The 11910-nt window shown below is 36.8% G+C and overlaps 1 protein-coding gene across 1 annotated transcript; it reads left to right on the forward strand.

Annotated features, from left to right (window-relative positions):
• The first annotated feature begins 6432 nt into the window (after positions 1-6432).
• rsph3 (radial spoke head 3) lies at positions 6433-11273 on the forward strand. The gene is made up of 8 exons (XM_042503741.1): positions 6433-6648; positions 7344-7425; positions 7528-7669; positions 7783-7928; positions 8203-8406; positions 10108-10270; positions 10478-10564; positions 11132-11273. Exons 1-8 carry the CDS (start codon positions 6539-6541, stop codon positions 11176-11178), a joined length of 981 nt encoding a protein of 326 aa, XP_042359675.1. The 5' UTR covers positions 6433-6538; the 3' UTR covers positions 11179-11273.
• The last annotated feature ends 637 nt before the right edge of the window (positions 11274-11910 follow it).

Here is an 11910-nt window from a genome sequence, read left to right on the forward strand (position 1 = left end):
CTGATAATACTCATCTTACATAACCAGTTACATAACACAAAGCAACATCTATTAGTAAATTCAGACATCCATCACAGTAGACCTACAGGACTTACTACATTTGTGATACATGTTTAATAAATATGAATCACAGGGGCATTTATTAAAACATATACACATTTTTTTGTGTGTGAGGAACTAAAAACAGTGCAGCACAATGCCTCAAAAACAACCAGAGAGCTTTATCAGCACCTGTACATAATGCTAGATGTGTCATTTTAAGCATTTTTTATGTTGAATTATCTTGCATACATATGTCACTTTTATCAGATCTGACCTTCTGCATCACAACTTTAGAGTAAATGGAAATTTGAAATCTCAGACAGTTTTAATCATTAGTAGGAAGCACATGAAAGTAACATGTGGGCAGCAGCATTCATTGCAGTCTGTTCTGCATCTTATCTTATGTTTTGAAAAGAAACCTCTCCAAATTAACAGTCAATGTGAAGGAACTCGAGTCATCAGCTCATATGTTATTTATCAGTTAAAAAACCTTTGTCCAAACATGGTGGTTGTGTTGCAGGTTCTTTCCAAACCTCAATGTAAACTCCCACTAAAACACTATCATTGGCTCTTTAATGAATTATGGGGCTCCAAAAGGCTCTATAAATGAAAGGGGAACTGGTATTTTTCAATCAGGTGCCTATTTTCCAATGTTTTTGTGTCCATGTGACCGATTTGAACAAACATTTTAGAAATTGGTCCAGTACTGAATTAGAGCGCTGCTGCCTGCAGCCAGGATGCATTCTGCAATGCACCATCAATGTAGTTCCACTAATACCCCTTTCCCACCAAAATTAATCCATGCAAATGGGTTTTTAAAACATGGGTATACCCACTAAATATAGGTGATGGACTGCTTTACCATTGCCTGTGAACACAGCGTTGCAGCACACAAGTCTGTCTTTCTGTCAGCTTTTGTGTGTGTGTGGGTTGTTTTGTTGGTGTGTCCGTGTGACATAACAAACAGGCCCGAGAACAGGTAAACAGTAGGCAGCAGAGGTCTTTGTAAAAATTTTCAGTTGTTTCTTCTCTTTGTAAATTTTTAACTCATTCAGTCTCTCTTTCAAACTCGGTACAGACTAACTTTTTGCTCTGCTTAGGAGGAGACAGATGGTATTTAATAGCTACGCGTAACTGCATCTTGCTGGTTAAGGAGATGACTTTGCTGCATTTACTGGGGTGTTGTTTTCCCATCAATGCCGATCGGCGCCGGGGGCGATTAATTCCTCAATATCAACAAATTTCAAAATTTGTTGTCTCCAATGGTCAGTTTGACACAAACACATGAAAGTAGGGTACAGTCTGAAAAAGTTAGCCTTTAGGTATGCCAGAGCTTCTAAGTTATGGTAAACTAGTTCCATGCTTTAGTCAAAGTTTCTGTGAATTTAAATCCATGTATTTGCAGAATGTGCTGCATTGCTTGAAGTACACCTGCACCCTTTTAAGCATTGTGTTCATCAACAAACTTCCTACCAACAGCTGCTCTGCAGCTGTTGTTTTTTTCTGTTTTACTGTACAGCTCTCATTAGTGAACACTGGTGTTGCTCAGCTCACTGTGACCACTCACAGGATATGAGAAGCAGAGCGAAAATTGAATAGCATTAGTTACATTTAAATAACTAAAGAAATAAAAAATAGACCATTTTTTTTCTTAATCTGTTATATTTTTAATACACTGAACTTACAAAAAAAAACAGTTCAGTTTCCATGATAGAGATGATAAGATAATGTTGTCTTTGCATTTTTACAACACAGAGCTCTGCACTTTATTATGATGATTAATGTTCGTAAGCTGTCGTGGTTTTGAAATGCACTTTGTTAAATCATCATTTATTCATCACTTGGTTTGTTTGTACTTTGTAATCTCACTCTGCTGTCATCTCTGCCCCCCCACTGCCTTCCCACTTCATTAGATTCCCCCCACCTGCTAATCGTTACTCACCTGTTCCTCATTCTCCCATAGCTCCCTAATACATCTATTTTCACTAGCTCTCTGTCAGATTGTCTTTGTGCCCCGTGCTTAAACTTTCCAGAATTTCTTATCTGCCTTGTGATTGATTTTTGATCTAGATTTTGATCCTGCCTGCATTTTTTGGGATTCTGCTTCAGCCCAACCCCTTGTTACCTGGATCATTTTGTATCCTTGTATTTTTTGATCAGAAAAGACTTGCTTTGTTTGTCTGCCTTTTGAGTTGTGCTCGTTATTTTATTTATTTTTTTGTCCCTGAACTTTGACAGTAAGCACCTATTAGAGATCTATAACTCATTTTTATTTTTTTTATCTGAAAAATGATGGAAGGACTTTTTTTGGTTGCCTTGAATAGTGTCTGCATGTATTCCTTTCAAGAACCTTTACTGACAAGGTCGTCCTCACTGCACCATTCCCCTCTCTTAAAAAGCTCTGTAATATTCATCTTAATTCACCTGAAACGCCTGTCCAAGGCTTATTTAAAGTAAATTGACTGCAGTTCTCTTCAAGCAGTGACAGTCAGAAAAAATAAGTAGAAAAGAGTAGAAAAGTAGGATAAGTGTGTTTCAGCACAGTGGCTTTATTTTGGTCAGGGCACTGTGACCTGTGACTGCTCCAAAAAACCACTCCACCACGCCTAGGTTAGCTGTTTTTTTGGCCCCCTCTTTTCCCAAGCATTTAACCCACCACAGAGCACCCTGTTTTACCGCTATTAAGTTGACACATTCAGCATGCCAGTTTCCATTCATTTTTTTTGACTGCAGTTCTTGTTCCCTTTTTAGCATATTACATGCATAAGTTTATTTGAATGATAAAGTTCTATGAAGTTTGTCCCTTAACAATCAGAATAACTGCAAGTGCATCTTTCATTGAGTTCTATGAGCTTAATCATGCTGAAACATTTTTTTTTTGTTTTTTATTGTTTAATTAATATTTTCTTTAAAAAAGATGCTGCAGATGACTAGAACTGCTGGAAAAAACAAAGGACTCATAGTATGAAGTATCACACAGTCCAAATTCACAACAGATAACAATATCACAGAAAATATACCTTTTTAACATGCTTTATAAGATTATTTCCAGGTGCTTTTTTTTCCTTTTTTTTTTTTAAGGGTAAAACAATCTGCTGAAGGATGAAAACTATTAAAATATGAATCTTTAAAACAATGCAACGCCAGTTCGTAAATATCTATAGCTATCTTGTGTTTGGATTAAATATTTCACTGAACTTAGATCATCAGATGTTTGACTTTGTGAGCAGCATTTCAGTTGGAAAAAAAACAAAAACAAATATGGACTTTTGGATCCCAATAACACTTCAAAGATGAGTAATAACTGTTTATTTGTTTGTAGTTTGTCTGACAGGCAGGCTTATGGAGTCTGCTGTGGTGGTTTTTTATCTTGAAATAGTCAGCATTATTGACACTGTAAGAAGTGCTGCTTTTGAACGATATTCTATATGACTATACTACTTAGATAACAATAATTACCAGAGATGTTTTACACACTGTAATCATTAAAAATCAGTTAAAGTGGTTGTGGACAGGCCGTCAGAACATTTCACAGATTAAAATTAATAGTCTGAACAAAAACTGAGCATTAAAACCTAGCAGGTAGTTATTTAGGCCTAAGGTGCACTAGACTGCATTAAATAGTCCCTGATATTATATCCACCTTATTAACTCTGTGCATTTATGAACATTTTATTTTACATGTATTGTATCTTATACTGCTTTTACATGCTTATTATTACTGCTTATACAGTAATTGCCTCAGTTTCAACTTCACTGCTCTTTATTGCGTTCACTTAAAGATTTAGAGGTATAGCCATTAACTGTGTGGATTTGTTGAAGTGATTAGGGGCCTGGTCTGAAAAAGAGGATGATGCAAGTACATTACAACACTCAAACGAGGTGAATGTATGCCCTGCTGGTTGCATAATCCTGTGGCGTACAGTCAACACTAATGAGAAGAGGCTACCACAGTGGCAAGATGAACAGTTTACCCTTTAATAATGCTTAATGATTTTTGACAGCTGAAGCATAATAAACAATATACCGTGAGGAGAGGAGACACAGAAACCCCATCCGAACAAACAATCATTATTCCTTTTGAAAAAAAGATCAAAAACACATGACGTAGTTTCAGCTCTGTCTTCTCCTCTGGCAGAGGCTATATTTGGATGTTTATGTTGTGAATACAGGTTTGTTTTCATAGACGTGTTATATAATGTTGCTTTGACTTTAAATATCTGCCTATAGAACACATTAAATATGCAAAACCGTATTATCATAGTAGAAGTAGTGGTGTTTGTGCTTAGTACTATTTTTTTATTTTTAACCAATAAGATAAAAAAAGGTTTTAACTCATTAACTAGTAGCCATTTGTCGCTTCATAAGTGAACAAGTAATTAAAAAAAAGGCTTCAACTAGTTATTCAGTACACATTTTGAAAGTCTCTTAACTTTTCTTAAATTTTTAGCCTCGTTAGTAAACTAGTTAAATCAAAAGATGTCCAATTAGTTAACGGGTGTATTCTTTTGCATTCACTACTAGAAACTGATGTTTGATTTCATGGACATGAAATAAATGCTAAATGGGCTTGCCATATGTCATACCATTACTGCTAGTACTAATACCACGACTACTACTACTACTAGTACTTAACAATACAATACAGTACGTAACAATATATTAATACTACTGATAGGAGGCAACCAGTAGTTTACCTGGTAAAGACGTCGCCCCATGTACCATTTACAGAGGCTGTGTCCGCGCCGATTCCAAACTGTGGCCCTTTGCTGCATGTCGTCTCCTCCCTCTCCCCCTTTGATGCTTTAGCTGTCCAATAAACAATAAATAAACAAAAAAAAAAAAAAATCTTTAAAAAGTTTATGTATTCTGTGAGGTCACAAATTAAACATGCAAAACTATGTCAGAGTCATCTTTGCCATAAAATCTCTGATATGGAAAACAAATGAGCCAGTTCAGAGCTTTCACCTTTGGACTCACAAAAGCAGCTGAGTATTGAATTGCAGTGCCCTATTTTTCTTTGCAACTTTCAGACTTTCTGTAGAGCTGAAAATGCTCTTTGTGGTTATTATGATGTCGAGTGGAGTTTCTGCTTTCCTTTACTTAAGGGCCTTTTGCTGCCCACATTTCAGTGTCACCTGTGAGCAAAACAAATTTGTTTTCAAGTGTGTGTGTATGTTTGTTTTGCTTTTTCAGGTATGTAAAAGAAGGAGACAACAGATGTTGAGCCTGAACTGCAACCCACAATAGTATTTTGTCTTGTTAGTCATGACAATGTAATCCCAACTGAAATATCAGGAGAAAATGAACGAATAGGATTTTCAAAAGCACTTTTCTCTACTCTAAAGTTCTTCTTATGCATCTCTTAACTGAGTGCAGTACAGGATTGACGTTGTTTGTCACCTTTTAACTTCTCTGCACAGGAAGTGGTTGTGTTATACTCAGAACTCCTGAAATATGTCGAAACAGAACATGAAAAGCCACTAGAGTATAGGTGACAGTTTTTAAAGTATTGTTTTTTAGCACTGTTATATTGTATGTCTGACTCGTCTCACTTTGATAGTCAGAAAAGGTTTTTTTTACATGATATTTATTTTGAGACGTTAAATAGTGTTAAAAAAATAAATCTATCTATCTATCTATCTATCTATCTATCTATCTATCTATCTATCTATCGAGAGAGAAGGTTTTGAGTTTTTTTTAGTTTTTATAAAGAATAAAAAAACTTTTTTTTTGTTTATTGGAAGCTTTAATCACACCTAATGTGTCCAATGATTAGCGGAAATTTGAAAAACCTGTTTCCACGTATGATCAATTGTGTCATTTTGGTGGTAAAAATCTTTGGTAAAACAAATACAACACTCAAAGTTGTATGCTCCTCCCCTAAGCCAAATGAAAAACATAGGCCCATGTCCCTTCCCAGTGCCTAAAATATTATTTGACATGCTTTTCCCTTTTTGCACCAATCCCGAACCCCTCACAAATAACAAACAGTCCCTAAACGCGTGTTTTAAGACCTCAAATATGAAATTATGAACGTGAAAACTAAAAATATTTTATTACAAATTATCAAAATTATATTTAAATTGAAATTAACCTTTTCCTAAACTTGTTTTTATTTTGAAAATGTTTTTATTTTTTTCACAATTCAAGATCAAAGCTTTGAACTTTCAGTTTCAAATATATATATATTTTTTGGAAATTGACAAACCTTTTGGCCTTGATTTGGCTCCATTTATTTTCACACAGACAATATTTTCCATGTAAACAGTCTACGTATTTACAATACATCCATGATTTGCGCCGAAATTCCGTTTTAAATAGTTTGTTATTAAAGGAAGTGACGTAACAGCGGTTACATAACACTTCCTGGTGACCGTTGCTACAACAGTCTGCTGCCGCCTCTCCTGCCCCCCACCAAACATTAACGTGAACTAGCTAACTATCACAGCTACTTCAGTCGATAGTTTTGATAGATTCCGTCAGGAATAGAAAAATGGCTTTTGTTTCACACAGTCAGAGGGATACAAACGGAAGTTACACCTTCTCTAGTCGACCCAGACCTGTAGAGACCCGCTCCAAATACCGAGAACCCCCATCTGAACGGTACGCCTGCTGCTAAGCTAATGCTCATGCTAACTGATAAGGTTGTTTTAACTAACTAAGCTGACTGAAGGCAGATACACCCAGCTATCATGGCTACATCGCATTATTTACTCTGATAAACAATGTTACAGATTCATACTTTGAGCCTGCAGCGACACTTTTATTCTGCTGCTTTCAGATGCCTTACACAAATACAGTAACTTTGTACCCTTAGCAAACTGGTGGTATTTCTTTTAAAAACATGGGGAAAGAGGCAAATAGCAACTTGGTAAGTAGATTTAGAAAATTGTTATTAAAATGTTTGGGAAACAAATTATAAATAAATTAAAACACTTTTTCCAAGTGATTTCCTTTTTTAAAACTTCTTACCACAAAATGACTTTGGTAGAAGTTAAAGTAACCTATTAGAATAGTACTTGAGCAAAAAGTCTCTGATATATGCTGTACTTACATACTGAAAGTAATTATTTATAGTCAAGTCATTTTTTTTTGCAGGACTTTTACTTGCAATGAACACTATGTCTTACTTTTGTAAATATTCCCACTACTTTTTCAATACTGCTTAACTACCAAATAGCAGCATGGTATCAGCACATCACCTTGGACACGGATCAGCATATCGTTAAAGCTAGCAAGTGCCTAGCTGCTAATTAGCTGACTGAATGACTGCTATGTGTTTTTAATTGCCAATATAGGACAAACTGTAACTATGGAAATATTATGTATGACCGTCGCGTTGTCAGAGGAAACACATACGCTCAACACATCATACCAACTGTAAGTATGAAACATTCATTTTATTGTGCCTGATTCCTGTTAGTTTGTTTTTATTTCTGTCACTATATCCTGAAAATGTGTGTTTTCATCCAATTTTGTCAGACGGCTCAGCCAGACCCTGTTGAAGCACAAAGACAACGGGAGATTAGGAGGAGAGCCATTGCTCGAAAACGAGCCAGGGAGCAGTTGAAACCCAGGACTCCAGAGGCCGTGCAGGGCAGGACACACATTGATGTACAAACAGGTAAGGCCTTTCTCTTGATATCCTCAGAACATTTTCATTTAGTACTATTCAGTTATTTATGTCCAACGTGTTAACGGAAGCCACGGCTGTTCTGTCACGCTTTCATCTTTCAGAGCTTTATCTCGAAGAATTGAGTGACATTATAGTGGCTACAGATATCGAGAGCCAGACTGATGCCTTCCTGGACAAACCAGCAACCCCGCTCTTCATACCTGCCAAATCTGGCAAAGATGTTGAAACCCAAATAGAGGAAGGAGAGGTATGTGATAGGAATGCACAATATTGGATTTTTTGCTGATATATAACAACTCATTTGACTGATATCCAATCTCAATATTTTTAATATTTTTCTCTAATGAGTCCCGTAACATTATGGAAATCCACCAATAAATAGATGGATGCCCCTTTTAAATTATTGTCATGTAGGACATTAATGACAAACAACATGTACAATCTTTGCAGCTTTGATTAAATTCAAGCTAATATTTTGTGTTGCGAAATGTCAGACCACTTACTGTTAGTATCCTTTGCAGCTGTTTGACTTTGACAGGGAGGTGCAGCCGTTGTTGGACGTCCTGGTGGGTAAGACGATAGAGCAGTCTCTAGTGGAGGTGATGGAGGAGGAGGAGCTCGCCTGCCTGAGGGCCCAGCAGAGGGCTTTCGAAGAGCTCCGAAATAATGAGCTGGCAGAGGTGCGGCGGCTTCAAGAGCAGGAGAGACGCCACAGCGAGGAAAAGGTATGTAAATGACACTTTTTAGGAACAAGTCTTTCCCAAAGCTGGAAATTCAGTTAAAACCAGTGATGCCGTTTAGACATCAGTCCTGAACACGCAGCTGAGATCGGGCTGTTTCCTCAGATTCTTACATCAAAGATTGTGACCCTACATGGCCACACTGTTACCTGCCAACAGTGGTGGTTATTTAGTACAGATGTCTGTATTACTGTGCTTTCTCTCTGCTCGTCTCACTAGTGTGGGGCGGTGAAAAGGTCATGTCAGGCGCACCAATAAGAATATGAAAGAAGAAGTATCTGAATCCTTGCCTTGGTCCAGATCTTTGAATCCTCCATCGAGTTTGAATTGCCTTAAAAAACGGAGTGTAGGAAGTTGGCAGTTCTGTCTGATATCAGGCCGTCAGAAATAAGTAACAGCTGATTGGCTGTTGTCTTATGTTGCCAGGGAGACACATTCAAATATGATCAAACCATAACCATAGTCCTCATGAAGCAGATCATCTATGTTTTTGAGCGTAAAACTTTTAGCAATTTATAAGTAAGTATACTTTTTTTACTAATTTTAAATTAGGTTTTTGCTTATTAAGTTAAAAATATTTCAGATAGATCAGATTATTTATTTATCCCACCTTGAGGAAATTCACATGTTGCAGCAGCTTGAGGGTCAAAAGCAAGACTAAACAGGGAAAAACTGATTGAGTGCCAAAGAGGATGAAAATACAACAAAAATACAGAATAGATAAAAGCAAGCAAACTTATTTTATATAGCACTTTCGATTCTAAGTGGAAGCACGAAGCACTGTGCAAAGTGCGAGGCACAAGTTGCAGCCAGAAAACTAAGCCAGCAACATTTATATAGATACTGCATATGTCCATGATTGATAGTTGTTTAGGATAACTGTAATACACACTGTGTGTAGTATTTTTATAGTAGAAATATAGAATTAATAATATTTTTAAACAACGATTGGGAAAATATTGCATAGTAGTTAATTGCACAGGAATATTACACAGTACAAATTTAAGGGATATGTAGATATATGTGTAATAATATATGATTCTGAATACATAGAATAGCCTGAGGTAAAACAAGTGTACAGTCGCTGTCATGTTGTAAGTGTTGGGTGATGAAAACAGAGACACCAACAGAGTTACGTTATCTTATGCTTTTGTTTAAGAGTCTGACTAATATACTGAATACTGAATTTGAAACCAAGTTTTTTTAATGCTTTAACTAACTGTAAGTGAAGCAACATCAGTGTGGTGTTGCGCGCCTTTTTAGGAATGATATCTATAAAATTATCAGTTTTTAAATCTTGTCCCTATCTGTTTTGCTACGAGTTCATCGCTGTGGTATTTTTGTATTGCATTTCCTAGAGAACATTTGTTAGTCAGTGTGTCCACACCATGTCCCTCTTTTTTTTAAACATGTTTTTCTGATTTCCTGTAGGTCGTGGTCACTTCTTCATCTGTTCAAAAATGGACGGCTATGACCACTCAGTTTAATTATTTCAAGCAAACCACCTGTTTTCATGATCCTAAAAAGCATCTGTTGTTGTGTGCAACAGGTTTTGTTTTTTTTTTATCAAAGAAAGAATGACCAAACACCATCTGTTTGGGGCAATAATTATAGCAGCTTGGATAAACAGTGGTTACTTTGCAACACTATTTTTGTTTGTTTAATAAAACTTTCTTCTGACTCCAGGGGCGCAGAGTTGCCCAGCAGAGGGAAGTGTTGAAGAAAGAAAGAGAGACTGCAGAGAAGATTGCTGCCCGGGCGTACACCCAGCAGTACTTGGCTGACCTCCTCCCTGCAGTCTTCACCTCACTGAGCAGCCACGGTTACTTTTACGACCCCGTGGAGAAAGGTCAGCTTTCCTCTGCTGCTTTGCTCTTTCAGCATCAAAAAACTCAGCTCTCTACCTTTCTAACACACGAGGGCACTGCTTCACATAGCTGCATTAAATCCAACCTGTGGTGTAATCTGTGATCAGTAATAGATGATCTCATTGATACTCTTTGCATGAAGTTTTTGATGTGAGTATTTAATCTTTAACCTTGTTGCTGATTTCCAGATATTGAGACTAATTTCCTCCCGTGGCTGATGGCAGAGGTGAACAACAGTTTGGAAAAGAGATACACAGCAAGAGCACTGCTGGACAGTAAGAGAATACAGTATTGTTTCTTCTGTTGTTTAGAAAAGTGTTTCTCAAATGGGGGTATGCATTCCTTAAGGGGTACTGCAGGAGGTATATGAGTTGTTTTTTTTATTTAAAAAATATCAGTCATGCATAATTCCTTACATAATTCTACTATAATTATTTCTATGAAAATGTAAATTTAAGTTCGATAAGCCAAATTTTCTTTGCAATATTTCTAATTTCAATGCAATTCCGGCTACTTTTGTTTTTTAACCACCTTTGCATCATAATTGTGTGGAGGTATGTGTAAAAGAGTAGTGTTGAAATTTCCTCCATCTCATCAGGGCCCAGATCTCCCTGGTCTCCCTGTGAAATGTGGGGCATTTAACACTTATTTTCCTGCTTTCTGGTGATTTTTTATACACAAATTTGTGCCTTTTCTGCATCAATTTATGGTGTAACTATGTCTATATTGACTACTGGAGGAGGACTTTTGAAGTACAGCTGAGAGTGCCATCTAGTGATGGAAGTACTTAATGTCAAAGGTATTGCACACAGAAAAATCATGTCTCTCTGTTTCTCTTTCAGCGATCATACATGATGTGGCCCAGAAGAGACTGGACAGGTTCAAATAGAAGGAAACACACTGATAAGGACTCACAGGGAAAATTTAAGGGCATGAGTGCATTCTTGAAAATAAAATGTCTTTTTTCACTGACTAATCCATGATAAATTGTCTCTTTGAGAGCGTAATACTAGTGTTTATGTTATTGTTTTTATTAAGAACCTCTTGTGCAGTAACGATTGTTCTATGATCCCAAGTGATACATTAGTTACTTCAATGTTAATGATAGTTCATTCAAAGGCAGTTTTGTATAACCTTTTATACGCACTTTTGGAGTTATTCTTCCATCAAGGACTTGTGTTGGCAGTTTTGATGCAGTTAACATATGAAGCAGATACGTCATTGAGCTTGTGGGGTCATTTTTGACCTTTGAAAGTTTTTTTTACAGAAAGCTTCTTTTCTGAAGCTTGTGGCCTTCGTCAGCAGCTGGTGAGTTTTTTTCTTCTGTTGTGAGTGAATATTTCATGGCTACATTAGTCAAAGAGATGGCCATCAAACCCACTATGGTCCAGTTGTAATGTCAGAGGTCAGAGCATCGCAAAAAAGTGGGTACAAAAAGACTTGGTGAGCACTGCATGCAGGGATTTGCTGTAAATCCATAATCTGCATTTCGCGCTGTAGTTCCTAAACACTAAAAGTTTGCTGTTCATTTATGTTTTCAGCTGCAGCTTTGAACAACAGCGTTATCATAGTCTTTGTCACTGACCTAATTTTTGCGATAACCAGTCAAAACAACCTTTTT

The sequence above is a fragment of the Plectropomus leopardus genome, chromosome 16 (genome assembly GCF_008729295.1).
Source record: "Plectropomus leopardus isolate mb chromosome 16, YSFRI_Pleo_2.0, whole genome shotgun sequence".
NCBI lineage: Eukaryota > Metazoa > Chordata > Actinopteri > Perciformes > Serranidae > Plectropomus > Plectropomus leopardus.

What these genes read in the sequence shown, in the direction of transcription:
- rsph3 (XM_042503741.1), top strand. Translation starts at nt 6,539, where the DNA reads ATGGCTTTTGTTTCACACAGTCAGAGGGATACAAACGGAAGTTACACC. An exon ending in GACGCCACAGCGAGGAAAAG is followed by an intron (nt 8,407 to 10,107) that starts GTATGTAAATGA and finishes TTCTGACTCCAG; the next exon opens with GGGCGCAGAGTTGCCCAGCA. An exon ending in AGCAAGAGCACTGCTGGACA is followed by an intron (nt 10,565 to 11,131) that starts GTAAGAGAATAC and finishes TTTCTCTTTCAG; the next exon opens with CGATCATACATGATGTGGCC.